The sequence below is a fragment of the Microplitis demolitor genome, chromosome 7, assembly GCF_026212275.2.
Source record: "Microplitis demolitor isolate Queensland-Clemson2020A chromosome 7, iyMicDemo2.1a, whole genome shotgun sequence".
Classification (NCBI taxonomy): Eukaryota; Metazoa; Arthropoda; class Insecta; order Hymenoptera; family Braconidae; genus Microplitis; species Microplitis demolitor.
The window spans coordinates 1,474,189-1,496,727 of NC_068551.1; the positions used below are offsets into that span (position 1 = coordinate 1,474,189).

At 31.6% G+C, this 22,539-nt stretch overlaps 1 protein-coding gene across 5 annotated transcripts in view; it reads left to right on the top strand.

Moving 5' to 3' along the window:
- Positions 1-22,539, top strand: part of LOC103570929 (protein sickie) — a 97,899-nt gene that overhangs the window by 34,505 nt on the left and 40,855 nt on the right. For 4 of the 5 annotated variants that reach the window (XM_053740490.1, XM_053740488.1, XM_014442459.2 and 1 more), the window contains 2 exons: positions 9,341-9,510; positions 16,316-16,458. In XM_053740490.1, the coding sequence (XP_053596465.1) occupies positions 9,341-9,510; positions 16,316-16,458 (313 nt within the window). Of the gene's footprint in view, positions 1-9,340; positions 9,511-11,695; positions 12,103-16,315; positions 16,459-22,539 lie in introns of those variants that run through there. The other variant, XM_053740491.1, reaches the window with a different exon arrangement.

A 22,539-nucleotide genomic window follows, 5' to 3' on the forward strand; every position in this document is an offset into this window, starting at 1 on the left:
CAATTTAACCACTGGGGCATTTTTTGTCACTTAAAAAAATATTTGTCCAGCTGTCACAAGTCCGTCATTTATTTTCATCCCGCTAATTGGAGGAGCCTTGATTACGCGGGAATATTTCGTAATTTAATTGTCTGGTCTTGATGAATTCGTTTGTCATTAATTGACTGACTGTTCAATATTTTACTTGTGGTGGATTATTTTTGAATTTAAACGCGGGAAAATTTGTAATGTGGGAATGATACATTATGTTGTAAACGATACTCGGGAGGATTAATAGCGCGTGTGATAGTGCTTGTGAATATCACCTCGACCTCGAGGAAATAAAATATAAATAATAATGTACAAGTAAGTAAAGACGTGTTAGATAGAGGAACACACGAGATACGCGGGTGTGGATATAAGTTATGTATGTATGGATGTTAAAAAGAAAAAGAGGCTGTACAAGTCTATAAATAGAACCGCGAATATTTTTAAGTGATGATATTTTAGCTGGACAATTAATTGACGAGGAGATTGTTAGTTATGAGATGGAGAAACAGAAGGCGAAAAAGTATCTGCATTAGTATTTACTTGGGTGTACGGGATTTATGTTTCTGACCTTTATCCTCTAATATTATTTTACTGTTTGATGACGGTTACCGTCGAGATACCACGAATTCTTACGTCAAACATGATTTACTGTCCGATAATTTTCCTCAGTAATTAATATTTTTTTTTTTTTTTTTTTTTTCATTAATATATATAATAAATAACAATGAGTTTTTTATTTTGTAGAGCAACTTTATTGCGACATTTCATTCTATTTTAGTATCCAGATATTTAAAATTAAAATCGATGAGACAACTCGAGGCCGTGAATCATGTAAGATTTTTTTTAACTTCCGCTCCGAAAAAAAGTTCTAACGCTCGGTTCTCTTAATTTACGGCATTTTAAAATATGTATAATTAGTATTTTTTTTTTCTTTTTTTTTTTTTTTTTTTTTTTTTTTTTTTTTTTTTAAATAAAAATTTTTTCGATGAATGGAAAATTCGGTATCACTCTGAGCAATGAGATTTACTTTAGTGATGGTGAGAAAAATTAATCGTAGATTAGATCGAGAGGTATTTCCTCAACATAAATCTGTTTGATAGAGTGGGAGGGAGTAAAGAGACCGCTAAGTTTTAAGTCTCATTGGTGATATGGTATAAATAAAAATAAAAACCACAAAGTGCCGTCACAGTATAAAGTATAGAGTTAGTTTAGAGTGTATTTATCCCGGTCATATGTGTCTTTGTTGGTTATCTGGATTCCGAGACTTCCGGTTATCCACCGTCAATCCGAATGTCTACACTTTTTTACCAATATGTATATTTATTTTAAATTTAAGTATTTTAAATGCTATTTAAATGGAAAATATTTTTCATTTCCTTGAAATCATATTTTTTTCCGTCAGCATATATTTACTTAACATATTTATAATAAGGTAAAATATTTACCAAGTATTGTGTTTACACAAAAAAATGTCACAAGATCCGATGGAGGTCGAAACTCAATAGGGATTAGCGAATTCTCAGACTTCCGAAGGTGTGTCGGATTTTTTTACTCGATCTACAATAAATATAATCCATCGCCGCTGATTACTGTCGTGTATTTATGTCGCTCGGGTGGTCGCATAACTAATATAAGTATATAAATATATATTTATAGGTAAAGGTACAGCTACACTATATCTTTATCTTTTTTTTCCCAAATAAACGTGTTGAGAGTGATAATTTACATTATGTATGGATATCTATGATACTAGGATTGGATAGATAGAAATTAGTTGTCCTTCGAGCGAGCAACTCGAGCGAATCGAAATCTCGTGTCGCGGGTGAGGTGACTCGTTTGTTATTATTTTATTGGCCAAGAACTTTCCCACTGAGTTTCTTTCTCTATTTATTTAATTATGATGTATTAACTCTAAAACTTGATATTTAAATCATATTTATCAATTTCATATATTTGCATTTTTTTTTTTTTTTTTTTTTTATGAAAAAAAATTATTTATGATAAAAATCAATGAAAAATTTTCAAGGCTTAAAAATTCTAAAACCTCAACATAATTATGGTAGTGAAAAAAATGAGTGAATACTAGATAAAAAAAATTATATAAATATACATAAAAGATGACAAGTAAAAATATATATACTCAGATCAATTAGCCAGCTAACGATGCATCCGAAATATTTTTTTACGTCAATTGTCCACTTTATTTCAATGAATAAAATTTTAAAAAATAAACTGACTCAACATTTTTCTAAGAAGATAATTTACAAACCACAAACAACGTCCTGTCACTGTAATTATTTAAATAGTACGCAGATAAAAAATAACTTTTAGAAACACTACTTTCTTCTTACAAGCAATTATGCTTTTGAAAATTTTCAAGTAAAATATTTTTCATAAAAAAATTTCAAAATTTCATTCAAAATCTTCTTAAGAGAGGCTTGCACTTGCGCAGTAAATGAAAACCGTCCGAAATTCCCTTGCCCCAATAAAATTTCCATTTTCAATTTGTAATACAAAAAATTTCTTAGGGCGAATAGAAGTTTTCTGCACTAAAAACTCCTTTTTTCTGTGTACTTTCTCTGTATGAGAATAAAAACTAATGACAGCTAAATAATGGTGTAGGTGACAATGGACAATAAACATTTGTGTTTTCTCATTGGGTTAAAAAACGGTAATTAGATAAAATAAAAATACAAGGAAACTATTTGCCATTAAATGTGGAGTAGAGTAAAGCACAATACATAGAGTAATGTACATATATAGCAGAGTATGTACATTGTAAGTTAAATATATATTATATGTATACATAAGAGGTGAATTGCCGCTCGCGATATTGCGCAACTCGAATCACTGGAGGTCCTTGGCACTATTCGTATATACGTGAGTTTCCTCGAGATTACCTAGACACATAGAGATTACTTTCAACATACGACCCTTCCTTCCTGTATATTTCTCTTTTCTTTCTCGTATTCTATATAACTTTACATACCTTCACATACTCCTTCACTCGGTTAGTTATTCTTATATTCATCTACATATATATGTACCGATGCAATTCCTTTTCTTAACATCGTTAATGATAACGTCTTATCATTATTACCAGCTCTCGATGTATCCTTGACGTTCTACAAAGGTGTCGACGTACTGTACTCTCGATCTTGTAACAATTGTGTCGACTTAACTGCATACATTTAAAACCATTTATTCGTAAATTCAAAAGATAAATTTAACACAGAATATATTTACGTCTGCTGAAACAATAAAACTTTTTTTTTTTTATTATTTTTAAATTAATTTTATTGTCGTTACAAATCTAGACGGAAAAAAATTTCTTGCTCGAGGAAATATTTTCCATGCATCGAAAATTAAAATTTCTTAAAGATTAGAAAAAATTATTTCGTGTAAGAAATTTTTCGCGCCAAAAAATTATTTATTTCTGTGGAGAAAATAAACTTGTAAATTTTTAAAAAATAAATTTTTTTTTTTCTATGTCAGTTTGATATAATTATCAATTGATTGAATAAATAATATTGGTTATTGCTCAAATACATTACCGGTTTCCAAGTAATTATGTGATCACTTTATTTTTTTATCTCGGCACGCGAGTATTTTTTTTTTTTTAGATACGATACCGGTATTTTCTGGCAAACGGTTTCCAGTATACGTGTCATGTTTTTCGGTATCATCTGAGGACATGTTTATTTTTTTTTTTCAACAAAATTATCGGTTACTTAAAAAAATTAAAATAAATAATTGAGTAAATTTTTTTTCTTCGGCTTTATATTTTAGGAAGACACGAGTTGTAAAACAAGATTCTTATCTTATTAAATTATCAGATACGATCAAACAGCATGTTGTGATACGAAGAGAGTTTTAAAGTATGTGCATTGCCAGATCGAATGACGAGCGGGAATTAAGAGTAGCGATATAATATGAAATAGTGAAAATACTACTGACTGTCTGTCTGGTTCGTTTTCATCTTGAACTGGCATATATATATTTAGACAGGGATAACCCCTGTCACCCTCTTTACTCTTCACTCTCTACCCTTCACTCTTCACTCTCTATACTTCACTCTTCTCTTTCACTTTCTCTCTCCGTCGAATAATAATGTAGAACAAGAAGATAGAAATCAGTAACACATACGTATGTTAGCTGGTACCCAAGCAAATCCACATGGCCCAGACCAAAAAATCATATTAAAATTAACTCATAAACATTTATCACTTTTTTTATTTCTTCAGGCATAAATTATCTGATTGAATAAAAAAAAGTATTGATATTTATTAATAAATGATTGATAGAAAAAAAATTTTACGGTTACTTTGTCCGCGAATTTTTTCCGATAATGACAAAAATTCATTTTAATATTAAACCTAATAGGAAATTTTTATTTCAGTCAATAAATTATTGATTAAAAAATTATATTTTTAGGTCAGTGTTAAAAAAAATACTTGTTAATTTTTCATTGTTGTTTTTTTAATTTTTAACTTATGGTAATTAACATAAATCCGTTCCATTTAAATTCAAATCGACCAATCACGTCCGAAAAGGTCTAAGCAGGGGTATAAGTAGGCTATGAACCTTCAGGATTATTTAGCATAGAAGTATCCAGCTTAGTAGTAAGACTCAAAGTCTATTTCGATTAAGTAAAAGTTTTAAAATAAATTCGCGGTTAAAAATTTTCGGATAACGCAGAGTTGATGACTTTTTATTTATTTAATTTTCTCAGTGAATTTTCAAATGAATTCTTATTGAAATAAAATCCGTTTTCGTCCTGATTTTTGACAGTACAAGTAAAAAAAAAATTTAAAAAATTATAAGAAATATTTCTAATAGTAAAAAATTAAATTGATATAAATTACATATATGAAAACACTTTAAAGGCGCTGCACGATAAAAAAGAAAGGCATGCTAACTTCTTGGCTCTTTTTTGGAAAATAAAACTACCGGTTAAGCGCGTGGAATAAATTAATGAATCGTGCTATTTCACAATGGCATTGCCTGAGTGGAGAATTTATTTAAAATTCAGTAAAAACAACTAAGCGGCTGGCAAAATAAAATTATATAAAAGCTAGCGATAAAAAATTCTAATTATCATTATTATTATTGCCATAAAGTAGACTACATAACACAAAAAAAATAAACCATAAATTAAAGGTGACAAAGAATCTAAATTAACAACTAAAGGGCACAGTATTCTCGAGGATGGCGCTTCATTCGGTTTATTTCCGTCCCGTCGTTTTGCTTCTTGACGGCCGCAAGACATCGACGTTTAGTATCCATTTTTTTTATTCCCCGGCATAAATAAATAAACAAAATGGATAAATTAGAATTAACATCACAAGTGAGATATTTATAAATTTATTGACTCAAGAGCAGTAGGAACAATTACGGATAATTGATAATAAATAAAATAATAAATGTCGTGATAGCTTTTAAATGTAAGGGAGAGACGGGAAAATCCAGTGTGGCAATTTTAGCGTCAGCTTTAAAGATCAAACTACAATAATAAACTCGCCACCTGGTTGAGTTCGAGTTCGAGTTCATGATAGAGAAGGAGTTTAAGTGCTCAGCGATAAATAAAGACAGCATTTATAAACTTTTCTCAACCGTCAATGCACCGCATATATATAAATATAATATGTTATGCATTACATAAATACGTACTCTACATCTTACATGTTCTTAATTCGTAACGGCATTAGTCGGAATCGTAAGAAGGAAATCCTTTCATTTAATTCAATATTTCCATTGTGTTATTTCCTTTATGTAAACAAAAATAAATCTATATATATATTTTTAGAATGAGGGTAGCAAAAAATAAATGCCAAATAAATATGAGAATTATTGAAGAAAAATATATAGATTTTTGTGTGTTGGATAATCATGCTGACAATGCTCGAGTTTGATTTATATTGCGAATTAAATTCAACTTGAGGATTTTCTTTTGATACTTCACTTGTATTGAATTTTTGTTGTGTGTGTGTGTGTGTGTGTGTGTGTGTGTGTGTGTGTGTGTGTGTGTGTGTGTGTTGTATCGTGTGTACACATTTCTTGTGCGGTGTTCCTTTCGCCGATACGCGCTGCGTTGTTTTATTTTTTGCGGACCCGTGGCGGTGCACACGACCAAGACACTACCATATGAGGATATCTTGCGATATATCCCACAAGAGCTGGACGAGGTTTATCTGAACCTGGGGAGCGAGGGAGGGCTAAGGCGCCGTGAGTGTCGTCGAGTCTTTCTGGAATTACTTTTTTTCTTTTTCTTTTTCTTTTTACTTTTATTCGCTGGACTATTTTTATATATACATTTATTTACATTATTAATCAATAATCGCAATTAGTGATCGATAATTAATTTTTTATTTTTTTATTTTTACAGCCGACATTTATCAACTTTTTTTTTAGCTTTTGAAATTTTTGTATCGAGTTTTATTGTTTGGATTTGATTGTAATTTTTTTTTGAATTATTACACTGATTGGCTGCCTTTGGAATGATAAGATGAACACGTTCTGATAAAGGCTGTCAGATGAGAGAGTCATAACTCGAGTGATAAACTCGTGCAGAGATCATAAATTTATTATTTTCAAACTTTGAGCGATAAATTTTAGTTGCAATTTTTTACTCTCGATAATAAAAAATTTGACTTTTTTCTACATCACAGAAAAATTTTGAAATTTAAATAAGTCAACTCTTCTCAACTAATTTTTGAGAAAATTTTTTTAAAAATTGTTTTTGAATTTATTTAAAATTTTTTTTTTCCAAAAATATGTCAGAGTGATGAGAGTTCAGGCATTGACACCTATGACAAATATTGATCCTAATCGAAATTAGACTTTTTTGAGTTTTGATAATTTTTCCAAGTGTCCTAATTTTAATTAAATTTATTAGTAACAATTATGATTCAAAATTAAATTTAAATAGACGGTCATTTAATATTCTGAAGAGAAGAGATTTAAATATTGTATTTATCCTCTCAAATATTTTTATCCTCTTTGCGTTATCTCAGAAAATATATTTCTTAATGGCCGTAAGGACTATCAACGCTCGTTTTTATCTTATTTTAATTTTCCCTCTTTCGTAATACTCGTTACCTTAAGGTCGTCCTAATGCAGTTGCTCTATCATGCCGGTTCCTCTTTGTAACCTTTCTTACCGAAAGATCTTACGGAAAAAACACTCGGATCTCTTTTTGATACTGAAGTTAAGTAGCTTGAGCTGACTGAATCTACGCGAAGACAGCCTCGAGTTTCCGCGTCCGCGTCCGCGTCTTAGTGTCCTCGTGTCCCCGCTCGGGCCAACGGTCTCTCATCCCGCTCGTGTAGTTATACTACTATAGTATAGTTAGTGAGTCTCAAGGGATACAAACGTCTTATCTTTACGGAGTTTGAAATAAACACGAGTGTAAGCTAAAACGAGAGAGGACAACAAGAAAATAAATATATATAAGGGGAAAGCAATGTGAGACGGAATGTCATGAAAAAAACCCGATTTGCTCCTTGTTCTTGATTCCTCTTCACCATATATATATTTATAAATATATAACAGTCATCAACTACAAGTTTATCCAATCTTGACCTTAAAAATTCCATCAAAATAATTAATTTCAATTTTTTTTTAAATTCAAACCAACTTTTTTGTAAAAAAAAAAAAATTCGTTCCTTTGTAAAAAACATTTTTTAGCCACAACAAAAAAATTTACTTTGTAACACGAGTCCCTTTTAAAAAATGTACAACTCAAAGTGAGTACACGTTTGACGTTTTCTCATTTTTTTTACCACGTGTTTATTTTTTACCTCGCGTTTATTTTTTTTACTTTTTAAAAGTTTGGTTTACTTTTATGTTACATCCCTCTTATCTTTGAGTTGTCCAGCACATATACTAAATATTACTCACTCATCTAGTATCCCTGATATCTATATCTACATCTCCATCATCATCTCCATCTATATCTGCATATATTTGAACTATCAGTGAGTCAGAACTTTTCCAACTATTCGCGTTACATTTTATTTTTTAAAAAAAATTTATATTTTCTCTCTGCTGTTCTCCGTTTTACTGCAGTAGTTCCAGGGTGCGCGGTTTTATTTTTTACCCAAGCTCTTCTTGGGTATATTAGCCTAAGAACAATGGGAACAAAAGCTGGACACGGCGCTTAGTGCAACTGCAACCAACGTGGTCACGGCGGTCACGTTTCCTTTACAACTTGCATATATATATGTATACATATATTATTTTTTTTCTATTGTAATACATCGTATTACTGATACGCATGTTTACTAAGATAAAGAGCAGCAAAACAGCGCATTCGTAAAAAAAAAAAAATTAAGTCGTAAGCTTCAAATTTTTAATTCCAGACAAAAAATCATCATCTCTTATTTTTATTTTCATATGTATGGAAATTTAATTAAACACAAAATAGGAAAGTCAGTGACTCAATTTTTGAAAATTAATTATTCAAATTTTTGATTGACAGTAAAAGGCGCGAATTAATTTGATAATTCAAATTTTTTTAATGATGTGTAAATTAAAAGTGAAAAAAATAAAAAATTAAATGAATTGACGTTAAAAAATTTTTATGAGACTTTGTATTTATTGAAAGAGGTCTCGATTTATTGGGACGCGGAAGTATTTTTGAAATTCGATTGAGCAATTGGTGATGTGGCTAAAAATAAGACAAATGGATGAGTAAAGTAAATTTGAGTGTAATAAAAATGTATGTAATATAAATAAAAGTCTCAAAGTCGAAGCCAATTTGCGGCAATCGAGACAATTGTCTGTGTCTGTGGTCGCTATATGCGTAACGATTCAATCTATCGAAATGGGCTTTGGAATAAAGCAGATAAAGTGAACGAATGTCGGGGTGAAGGTATGAGTAATGATTAGCTTGAGCGTTTGGTCGCAGAAAAAAAAAATAAAATAAATAAAAAAGTAGTCTTTCATTTTCCCTGAACGGTGGGCATTTTTTATACCGAGCCTGTGCCATTTGTTTTCGGGCCACCGCTGCAATTTCCTGCACCGTCGGTTGTCGTTTAATTTGTTAAAAAGCGCGGTTCCCTTCCTATCCCTGTAAAGAGGCGATACGGGGGCAGGATCGCGCAGTAAAGGATGATCAACTGGGTATCGATCGACCGTTAAATTAATTTTCTCTCCTGTAATATAAATTTTGTTGCCAGTAAATTTAATTAGTTTAATAATACTAATAGCAATAGTAATATAATAACAGTAACAGTATAATAAATTTTAGCATTAATTATTATGGGATAGAGAGTAATTTATATTAATGGAGTAATTAATTGTTATGTAGGTGGAAAACGTGAGTTTATGCGTGGGTGCGCTCCGTGTCCTCGGCGCTGATGTGGGTGCTGTCAATCCCGGGGAATTGTCAACCGGCACCTCTCTGAGACCCGTTCTCGCACTACTGTTCGCTTTATCCAGGCACAAACAGCGGGCTAAGCAGCTTCAAGACATGCCGAGGTGAGTTCAAATATCGACAATTACTATTTTCTTCTTTACCTTCGAATTTCTGCATTATCTTGATACCAAGACTGGTCAGAAAGTTGGCGTCAATTAGTTGAGATCTTGATGACAACTTTAGGCTTTGTAACTGTTGATGCCAACTTTCTGAAAAAATTGAAGACCATTTTCCGTCAACTTATAGGATGATAACTTTTGCTTTCCATTTTGTCAGTAAATTGTCATTAGCTTGACTATCAGCAAATTGCTGTCTGCTATTTCGGTCAGATTAACGTCAAGTTCAACTGTTTCAAGTTTTGACTGATATACGTATATCATGAACTATAAGTTAACGTAAATCTACAGCCGTTATAAGAATACAAATTAAATTAGAAAGTTTTCATCAAGTTGCGGACAAAAAATTTGAAAAGCAGAAGTTTACGAGTTATGTCAACTTTTTGCAGTCAACTTGACATCTTATTTCGGATGTCAATTTCGTCAACTTGCGATCAAAAGTAACTTTTAAGTAAACATTAAAATCTATTTTATCAACTTGCACTAACATTATCATCCCAATGCTGCCATCGATAAAACAGGTCTTTGAATTCAGACCAGCCGGTAATTTTCACAGTTATGACTTGTCGGTAATTCATGTAATCGGTAATTTATATAATCGGCATAAATATCTATAAATTATAAATCAAAGATCGCAAAGAAAAAATAACTAATAGAAGCTAAAAAAAAGTCGAAATTTAAAATTCCTTTTGCCTACTTAACTTTTTTTATTCACGAAGACTTACGAGGATTAAGATCGGCCATCAATCAAGTAATTTATTATTAAGACAAACTAAGTCGTAAAATATTAATCAAGACTAAACATGATATATATAAAGTTTATTTCTAGATTATAGACTTATTTATTTTCTTCCCAGCGTCTCAGCTTTTACTTTTTCTGTTTCATTTTTGCTCATAAATGTTAAGTGACGCTTTAATGGCCATGGTCTTGAGCACTCAACATCGCGGACACCTTTAAACTAAAACTAACGTCCTCGTTTCCTTGTATCATTCTATTTTATTTTTTCCTTCGCGGGTGACTCGTGACTCGCGACTTCTTTACTGCGGCAATATCATCAAGAAAAGCTTACATTTTCCCTCTTTATTTCCATTTCCCCTACATAAATCCCTGGCGTATAAATACATCTATACACATATATTTTTTAATTTATTTATTTCTGTAGCTTTTTATATTATACTGAAGCTCGTTAACCGCAGATTCCCAGCAATTTTATTTCACATCCACTCGAAAAGATTCATGACAATTCGCAGCATTAACATTTCCATATAACCGCGTATAGAACCAGCACCCTCGTATTTGCACGTCTGTATATAACCCTGCATGTACACAATAAAGTTATGTTCATTGTAATCAAACTTGTCGACATACACGCAATCAATAATTCATCCCTTCTCATCGGTATATATCCGCAGTACATCAATCTGTTGTCTGTTTAAATATTTTAGATTCAAAAATTCAAAATTTTCTTTTGATACAAAAAATTTAACTTAATAAAAAGAAGTTAAATTTAAAATTGACATTAAAAAAAAATTCTGTCATGCTTGATATGGATTAGCATAACAACAATAGGTCATTATCTTTAAAAAATAAATATATAATAATAGGGTTGAATATATATATAAAAAAAAACCTTTGTTCGGACAACAAAATATCGTGGAAGTGTATTAATCCCATCCAACATGTACCACAGAGATAAAATATATATGTGTGAATATACATATATATATTGGGTGCAAAGCGTGTGATATTGTCCGTGTGCGTTAATACATCGGAACATTAGCATGTGAATGCGTACTAAAAAGTGGTAAAAAAAATCAAAGTGTTGGTCTGCTCGACCATTGGTCGGATTCACGGGAAAGCCCGTGCGTATTGGCAGCCGCGATGCCAACAAGGGAGGCTGTATGGTCGAGATCAGGAGCGCGAAAGAGAGGTAAGGTGAGGAACAAGAACAGAGATAATAAAGAGGGATATAGATGTCGGGTGGTGCGTGAGTCTGAGGGAGATGACGGAGCGTCTGTCGTCCGCGGAAGGGGATAAGAGTGAGAGCGCGCCACGTGCTATGGGAACTCGTAATGGGGAATATGCCTCTGCCTACTCTACGGCTCGCGAGTTGGTTGTTGGAGTTTGCTGGTGTAACTACTACGAGCATCACCACCACGAGTTAGTAGTAACGGCCGTAAAAGCTATACCAGTTTAGTCCTTGATACCAATAGCACAGGACGCGCTCTAGTTTACACAAGTTCCCAGGATGACTTGACCATGCACGGGTTCTATGTCACCAGAATAATTAAATTTACAATGTACTTGAATAACAAATTTAAATAACGACAATGTGAAGTGATCGGGAAAATGATTGTTTTCAAGTGATTAATTTTTTTTTTATTATTTTTTTTCTTTTTTTTTGGAGTATAAAAAAAATATTTGATGCGGTACAGAGTAAAAAGGCTTTTTTATAAATAATAAACAATGGGAAATAGCGGAAGCAGCGGGAGTAACCGGAAGGTGCGAAGTTTACCGAATTCCCCAGAGGCTCACAGGTTCGAAACAATTGTTTCATTTATTTTAATATTATTATTTTATATTATCTTTTATGATAGTATTATTGTTATTATATTATCCGACATCACACCTGGATAGACGAGATGATAGTCTTAGAAATTCTCTAACCGTTACTCACGTCCGCAATTTAACGTCAAGTTTCCTTGCAGCTTTTGTATTATTATTTATACATTAGCTTTTAAAGGTATATTGAGTTTAGTATTTCATATATATTTATATGTGTATATATAATATATATATATATATATATATATATATATATATATATATATATATATATATATATATTTATGTATATATGTATGAGTATAATTATAGATCGCGGGTGTAGTGAGCTGAGATGAATAATATAAGAGAGAGGTGCATCTATATTGAGAAAAAAAAAATATATATATATATATAATATATAAACCAGATTCATCTTTATATTCCTCCGGGGTTTATAAGAAGAGAAGACCGGTTGCAACGTCTTTTCCTCGGGCTCAACACCTTTTTCGCGCCAACGTATGTGCGATGTATTGTAACACGTGCATTATTATTAATCACCTGGGGCTTAATGTGTATAATTTTTTTCTTTATTACTATAAATATTTATTGCGGTTTTGCTAATGGAGGATCTACGGATGTGATTATGGAGATCGGTACGGTTATTAAAATCCATGGATTATTTTTTTAACACTGGTCTGATACCCGAGCAGTGTTTTGTGACACTCACGTGTCTCGGGTTTTGTTTAAAAATAATATAAAAACCGATGTATAATATAATAGAGAGGAGTGTCCTGCGGAAATGTAAGATAGCCAGGACAGACGTGTCTTGTACAAGTGGGAGGACCGGTCGTTGGACGTTTAGTTCATGGACAACGACCGGATTTTTATAATAAAATTATTCACGTCCATCGCGTGCTTGCACATATAGAACTTACTGATATGCTTCTGCTATTACATTTACAAGTGTCGCTTACCTGGATTAAATTACCTATTGTTATACTCTTATTTATTGTTCTTTTCTTCGAATAATTTTTGTTTTTACTTCTTCATGAAAATATACATCGATCTCCATTAATATTTTTTTTAATTAACGGTAATTTTCTTTTCAATCTAGACACTCCCGGGGGAGTATAAAATACAAGATAGTCTAAGAAAAAAAGGTAGTCTCGTAAAAGGACTTAGAGGGAGTATTCGAGTAGCAAAAAAAAAATTAATTTTTTTTCCATTTAACAAAAAATAAATAAAATACACAAGTGGTTTGTTATTGATTTGAGAGTAAAGCCACCGTATTAAAGCTTTTATTTTTAATCTAAAAAAAAATATTTTTTTTTTCTATCAAAAATTCAAAGTTTGCGATGATGAGCATTGCACTGCGCTTGACTTCTTTGACTTTGATTTATGATTGCCACTCGCGATTATTTAGCCAGAGCTCGAATTTGTGTTGCTTTTCATTTGGCTCTCCCTCGCTTGTGTGTCTTTCCTTTAAAACCGTAGGCCTTTACTTTATACAAAACTTTATACTTTTACCTCTTTGCTTCTTCTTCTTCTCCTTCATCTTCAACTTGGTATATTATTCGTAAGCTGCTACTTCTCTCTTTATTTAGAGTAAGAGTTCAAAGACATGCATGTACAAGAGTAGCAAAGAACCAGTGACTCAATGTTTTTAATGTGAATGGTCGCTGAAATAGATTTAACGTCACGGCCACATATTTATATATATATATATATATATATATATATATATATATATATATATATATATATATATATATATATATATATATATATATATATTTTATTATCCCTTGAAAACCTTAAGTAAAAAATATCCTTCATTTTTTGACTAACAAATTACGGGGCAACATAAAATTAATTAACCCACAGATAGCGGGGTACTAAAAATATAAATTACACGAGTTGTTAATGTTATGCTTTAAATTAATGTATATGAGAAAGTTGTCGCGTGTATGCCCGTCAAAAGGATCCGCAGTATAACTTTCCAGGAAGGGCCGCGGGTCCTTTCTCTTTGCCCACAATTCTGATCTAAATTTATCTGAAGGTTGAAACTCCAGCTATTGTACTTACCAATGCATATATATATACATATGTACATATATATATGTAACATATATATATACATATACAAGTTGATATGTTGTATTTAAATGTCACGTGAAAATACCTCGTCGAGCAGCAATTATCTCTAATTGCTCGAGTGAATTAGCAAGCTCGTTCACCCAAGACATTTGAAATTTGCCTACTCCATTGTAGTACCAAATTATAAAATATAATTACAGTTATAAAAAATGAACAATATATAATAAAAAAAAAAAAAAGAAATTATATAAAATTGATGGGGGTCTTGTTGCCAAGCCCAAAAACATTTAGCCAATATTACATTCTTACAGAGACATTCTCTTTTAAATTTCTATGGTGTCATAGTAAAACCAGACAATATTGGCCACCTGCAGAAATTTGAATACACATGGAAAAATTACAATGGTCATGGTAAAGTTGATAGTGATTATATCACAAATTACTGTAACCACTGGAAATTTTACTATGGCCTCCATGTGTTTATTTAAATTTCTGCAGGTGAACGACATGGTCCGGCTTCACTGACACCATAGAATTAAAGAATAATTTTTCCGTGTTTATTATGAAGCTGCGGTTTATTGATTGTCATTATTGTTTATTGTTGAAGTATGCGTTGATGCAGGTGTAATTATAATCTATAAATTGTGCGGTAGACAAAATCAATATGTCTATGGAATTTGAAGCACGCGAAATCCCATCTCTCTGCCTGTGTACCTATATATGTATAGCTAAAATGGTTTTCATCTCATTTACCACAATGGAGGGTCCGAACATGCAGGTAATTAGTTGAATCCTTCAGAATATCTTCTCGAGTTCCAACATCGGTGGTAGCCGGTAATGGCTGAGCGATCTTAACTTAATTCCAATGTATAGACAATCACATTTGATCATCTGCTTTTAAGATATTAATCTTCGACTATTTGAAGTCTTGAATAATCGATATTTCGTAGTTTATCATTATCATCAGCCATTTCATTAATTAACTGCAGTAATTATGCAGTCGCTTCTATCTATTTTCGGAAATTAAAATTTCAAAGATCAATACTTTTTGATGTTTATTATTTTAACCCACTGAAAAAATAACGAGAGTTATTTTGATTCGATTTCTGGAAATCACTTCTGACTATTTTTCCACTTTTTTCTGTTACACGCTAAAAAAAAACACAGTAACCAAAAAAAATATTTTTTACTTATGAATCACGAAATTTTTCATGAAACTTTTCAACGGCTTAAAAGTAACTTTTACTGTAATCCCAACTTAAAATAAAGCATTTCTTGTAATTAGTAATGTATGAAATCATTTTTTTCTGCTTAATTACCTCCGCTAGTAATAGGATTAAAAAAATTAAAAAATAATTGATAATTAAAAAAACTAATTTAAATATTCATTTTTTCGAATAACAAAAGAGAATACTTCTGAGAAATTTTAATAAATTAGCAGCTATGAATCAATGTATGAACTAATATACATAACAATGTATTCAGGTCATTTTACCGGTTTTTAATTTTGTATGAAAAAAAAATTTCAAAAGTTTAAAACAATTTTAGTAATTTTATTTAAAATAAATAAGGACAGAAGACGTGTTTAGAATGATGGTACGAGTTATTAAGGAATACATTATACATTTGTCGATTTTTCATGCTACACCATCTTGTAATGTCTGTTTTTGTTATTCACATCAACAATACATTCTCTCTCTCCCTCTTTCTCTCTCTATATATGTATATATTTGTACATCTTAGGTTTTATTTAACATCACGTATCCCTTGGCGTTCATCTTTGTGTAATATATTTTTGTTTACAATAAAAAATACAAAGAATGTACGATCGGAGGTTTTTAATTTCTCGAACGGTTGATATGGCGTTCAAAGACTCGAGTGTATTCTTAAGAAACGTACGTCGGGATGAATTCTAATTAAGATAAAAATAAAACCGAGTAATGTGTTATATTAATACAGGGACTGTGTGTTTAATGTTTTTAATTTAAAGTTTTACGGTCGCAGTCCTCGGTTCCAGGTTCGAGGTTTAATAAGGAAGAAGCTTGTGGATTTTACAAGACAAATTTGAACATAGCATATATTTATATTAATTTGTCTTTGTTACAGACTACCATCGCCGTACAACAAACAGACAGCCGCAGGGGGTGGTTCGACAAGCATCCCCTTGCCTGCCACCGTCACTGCGACAAGAAGATGCCCTCCGGACAAGGTCAGACCAGTCGCTGCCCCCACACATCAAACACAGCTCGGTGAGTTTTTCTTTCGCTCATTATTCTCTCCAACTATTATTTTTAATCATTATAATCTACTAAGGGAAATTTCGACAGGATACTTTTGGTAATTATAGGCCATATATTTCCTGTCAACCAAAAAAATTATCCGTTTTTCGACCTTTACATTTTAAGAATTAGTTTTAATAATTTTTCATCTTCAGGAAATTTTTAGGAATACATTTTTTATTCAAACAATTTTTCTATAAAATTTCCCCTTCCGGAACGTAGATAAATATTAAAATAATATAACAGGATAGAAATGAAAAAACAATAATTCAAATAGTGAACGGAAAAATTTTCATTTTAATAAATAAACGGATGACAGCGAAAAAAAAATTTCGGTTAACTTTTCAATAACGTTTTTTTTTTTAAAAACTTTTATTTGAATGCATGCAAACAATCGTTTATTCGCGTAATCGAAAACTGTGTGTATTCAAATATCACACAACACGTTTTTGTCTAAATATTTTTTTATCTAAAACTCGCCCGTCAGTTTAATTGACAAACTTTGTCCATGAAATATTTTTTCATATTTACTATAAATAAAATCAACCTTTGATCAATAAACGAAATGCTAAAAAGCAAAGACAGAGAATAAAAAATATATATTTTTTATAAACCTCCCAGTTAGGAAAGATTTAATGGCCTACAACTCCCTTTTCCTGTCCAGCCTGCGTGTGATTTTTCCTTTCAACTTTTTTCCCTTTCACAAGTAGAGTTTCCCGTCGGTAAAAGGACTAAAAAAGAAAAAATAGAAGAAAAATAATAAAAATTTCCAGCATCAACAGTCGCTGCCAGATAAAGTACAGAAAAGGGGAAAAAAGTTTATAATCAAACCCTCTTGTATCGACTGATCCTCTCGCGTATCCTCGCAACATAATTACCGAAAGGATAATACAATTTTAGCATCACTAGCATCCAGAGTCTTAAATCACTCTTTAATTTAAAAGATCCACAATCTCCATTGGTGTTTTTTTTAATTTTACCTTATCTCCCTTTTTTCCGTCCGCTTAATCTCCGAAGCGTATCAGTTGTCGCTGCCTATCAGTCCCTCGGTGTAACTACCTACACACTAGACTACATCCCCCAGTAATCTTAATAGTCAATCAAAAGATACTTCGGTATATATTTAATGTCACATAACAGTGTGGGTAATTGCAAATGACATCCCTGGATCTGGATCTCCTCTACTGTCATCTCCTTTATCCTTTCTCGTTGTACTTAACCTAACAAAAACCCGCGTCCATTAGCTAACGATTAGTTCTGTCCGATCTTTTTACAGTGATAACATTCAGTCGCAACTCGATACTAATGAGTATGAGTAATCGTCAAGTAACAAATCATTCAAGGGTTTGAGTTTAATCCTTAATCTTCAATCCTGTTTCTTCTTTCATTCTTCGTGACATCTTTTCAAACGAGATTAATCCTTTTAATTGACAATTTCATCAAACGTTTAATAGCCAGAGCTCTTAAAATAAATGTAATTACTCTTTTATTATGTGGGAATTATATTTTTCACTCCGAATTTACTCCTAATTTTTCACATTGTGTTAAAAAATTTAAATATTAATAATTATGAGCGATTGCGGTGTGCGCCTTTGGATTTTCCGACTTTTTTTTAGTTCAAGACCCAGTACTGGGTATAAAAATAAAAAAAAATGAAAATTAGAAGCCATTAGCTTTTAACAACCCCTTGGTACAAGAAACTAGACTGAGTATAGAGATAGTGCTCTTTCCCTCGGTATCCCAATGTACAAACATTAAAAAACTGTGGCTTGTATATTTAAATGTCGTGTTCATCATTTTATCCTTTTCTCTCATTTATTGTTTTTTTCTTACTTTATTCCTTTGTGTGTATTCAAATGTATAGATGTGTTGTGTGTGTGTGTGCGTGTAGAGTGCGTAGAGAGTGATACATTGTATCCATTGAAACTCGGAAGCGTGTAGAACGATATTACCTACAGACGTGTAACTCGAAAGCCGAGGGGGGTGGACTTTCACTCACATGGACTACTCTCGGACTGGTAACACCCTACACCCTACACCCTAGACCTTGCTTCCACCATACTTGCCAACCCGTCGGTTTATATGCTTTCATTTTCATCTCTCTCGACTACATTTTGGGGTGACTATGACCAGATGTGCACTCTTGTTCCCTCAGGGTTCCATAGACTTTTACTTTTTCTCATACGCAGGCGTTACAAAAAATATAGTATTTTTCTAACTATTATATGGGGAATAAAAATAAAAAAAAGTATTGTCTATGCATAAATTAATTTATGCAAGAAAGTTTTACTTTTTGCTGATAAAATATACGGGAAAATATTTTATTATGATTTTAAGTAACGGGTAAATATATGAGGTGTTTTTGTAAAAGTATATTTTTGTGGACCTTGAATCTATATTTGTTAAAAAATTTGTGAGATAGATCGCGTTAGAGATCAACTTTAAAGAACATATGTTTATGTATGTTTATGATCAGATCAAAGTTACGCTATTTTTATTTAAAAATTTTAATAGACCTATCAAGCTCTTGAATGATTGATTAAAACCGAGCTTTAAATTTATAAATAAATTTATCTTTCATTTTTAATTTATTCAGGCTCGAGCCGCGTCATTAATCATGTCGAGTAGATTATCGGAAAATTATTTATACAAAACCAAATGGAGTAGATTTAACACTCAATCAATATTTACATATATATACACATATATTTTTTATACAAAAGCTGAAATTTTTGATAAATTTTTTTTTTTTAAATTTTAAATTGAAATTCAGACTAAACCATTGAACATATGACAAAAATCATCGCTTACAATCTTATAGAGCTTGAAATTCTCTATAAAAAATATATCAATAAATTTTTTCATAAATCCAATAGTTCAATTGATATTTACATTAAAAGCAGGAGAATAAAGAACAAAATTTTTGAATTTGAATTTAAATCAAAATGAAAATCATGAATTATCAGTTTATTTATTTGAGATATATATAAAACAAATATAAAAAAAAATATCATATTACCGGAAGTAGTATATAATTATCAGAATCTTTATCACGTGCGAGATAGAGAAAAGTTTGTTTTACTTAAGTTGTATTTTTGTGACTTGTTACCCACTACCCCATAAATTAGATAACTCTCATGGGCACACAAGACACACTCGGTATTTGGTATCTGGTGCGGAACCTCGGATAGCATTCACGCCCTCCTAACATTACACTCCGTGTTCTTCATTTCAAAGAGGGTAAGATGAAATGATTTCACGAGGTGTTTCAGCAGCTGCCTCAGAATATACCCATCAGGAACCCTCTGTACCAAAAAGACTAGTCTTACCCTAAGGAGTCATATTTACTACTCCATGCTTCTTCAATTAAAATAATAATAACAATAATCATAATCATCATCATAAATACTAATTTATTACATCGATCAATATTTCCATCACAAATTTACGGATTTTAAAAAAACAATTTTCCCGCCAAAAATTCAAATTATTTAAATGCGCAATAAAAATGGAATTATTATCGATCAATATTTCCATTAGACTGTAAAAAGTCGGAAGCGAATTTAGAATGATTACGAATTTTATTTAAATTTGAATTCACTCCGTCATTCAGAGTTTTGGAGTTTTAAAAAAAATCACTCCGTATAAGGAGTTAATAGGGAGTTTGTCTTATCAGCGGAGTGATTTTGGAGGGATCTCAATTTTATTTCATTCCACATTCACTCCGATTCGGAGTTTTAATATTAAAATAAACTCGAATTTAAAAAAAAAAAAAAATCGCGCCAAAAATTCAAATTTTTAAATGCGCAATAAAAATGGAATTATTATAATTTTTTGATCGCTTATGCATTCTAAGAAGCGTAACTATTAAAGTGCAATCGGTTTGGAATCTTTCAACTGGTAATTTAAGAAACATTTGCCAAGTAAACGAGGGCTTAAGGCGTTCGTCATCGTGATCACAATATATTTCACTTTAGGCTCGTCTCTTTATTCAACTATTTATATTATTTGTTTTGTATATTTTTTATTTTTTATTTTCTCAACTTGTGTCTTAACTCGTGTCGCGGGAAAAGAGGAAGGAAAAGAAGATAAACGAAGAGGAAGACAAGTATAAGATAGTGCAGAGGCCACAGGCAACACGTAAGACCCGCCTTCGGTCTTTAACCTCCAGAATGAGCCGCTGAAGAGTGAGGAGTCAACGTGCCTTTAAACTTTAAGAGGAAAAAATATATTTCAGAATGTACTTATATGCGTACTGAGAGTACCAAGTCGTATATAAGTACATATATTATTGTATTATGCATATCCAGTCACCGCGCTCGCCAGCTGGATTACGCGAACACGAGGGTTGAGAACCCCTTGCGCGTGTGTGTCCACATTTTTTTTATTTTTATTTTTTTTTTACTTTTACACCGCGAGTTAAAAATACCAAGGTCACACTCGGGTATAACAAATTATCTACAGGAATTATAATTTTTTATATTTACAGGCGTAAATATTAAAAAGTGTCAAAGAAATTTTTACATCAATTTTTTTTCATATAAATTTTACATGAAAGGAAAACGGATAGAGAAAAATTATCTTTTAATATATTTAAAAGTATAAAAAATAGCGGAAGTACTTTTATGTCTATAGAAATCCAACCCAAGTAAATGTGAATGTTGGATTTAAAAAAAGGGAGGGAAAATATGAATATGAAGAAGTAGAATGTAAAGACCAGTGCAAAGTTATGCATTTTTGCTCCAGGTACACCTAGAAACCCGCGGGAGGTTGATACACCCTACCCCTAGACTTGTTTTCTCGCTTTCTCTGATGACATGAAAACGAGTGGTATGAAGTAAGAGGACCAAAGAAATGTATAGGTAGACGGAAAAATATTAAACAGAGGGCGAAGGCCTCTTTGAACCCTCGCGTTTGCTCTCCTCTTGATACTTTTTTTTTACATTTTTATACATTAAATTCAGTGAGTAACTGTCGCTTGTACGGGCTTGTCATGTGTGGTTTCCATCCAGACAATAAATTATTTTTGAAATAATAAATAAAATTTTAGTGATAAACGACAATACCCGGTAGCATTTAATGGATATTTGAATAATGTTTTGTGTGAGATTCGGGCCACAAACAGACCAAGAGGAAATAAATTCCATTGAAGGTACAGATTATTTAATAATGACTAATTAATTATTCAATTTGTTAAATTATTAACAACTCCCTTTTATCGACGTCCTTTTAAACTTTTCTGTAAAGCTTTTGTGCTGAGACTTTTGTTGAAGCACCGAAAGTTCGCTCGATCTTCTTAGAAAGTAAAAAAAAAAAAAACGTCACTTAAAGAAAATAAATCCGGATTCAAAGAACGTTAAAATTTTCTTTAATTTAAAAAAAGTTTATAAAAATAAATTAATTTTGTTTAAGAGGAAATAAATTATTGGATAATAAAATATCGAATTTACTGTCGGCAAACTTTTAGTGGAGATATTTAACGCCGGGAAATATTTGAATGACAGATAATTTGTTATGGACAAGTGATTCTTTGTAAGATCTCGTGAGTATGAGCAATATCTGTCTCTGTATATTTAAGTGTAAAGGTATAGCACAAAAAAGGATAATATATATCTGCATGCATATATATATATATACATATAGAGAAGCGTGAAAGCTTCCATTTATTTAACGTCGGATACCGACAGCTGTTGCCGACGTGAACTCGCTCTTCTGCTGAAGTTTCCTATCATTCCGCACCCTCTTGCAACCTGTAGAAGTAACTATATATGTAATAAAATATACAATATATATATAGATATATATTTATGTTGTTATGTGTATTGAATAGATATAGACGAGTAGAGAAGACAACTTGGATTGTCTGTCAAGAAAGTAAAGCCGACGGGATGATATCAATTTCTGGTTGTTTGCTTTTTCTTATTGTGCTTTGAATTGTTATTTGTATTGGCGATACAAAACGTATTTTAAATTACCATTGTTTATTTTGAATTATCGCAAGTAGAGATTTCGATTTTCTTGCCCGTCTTTGTTATTGATAATATTAAGGGA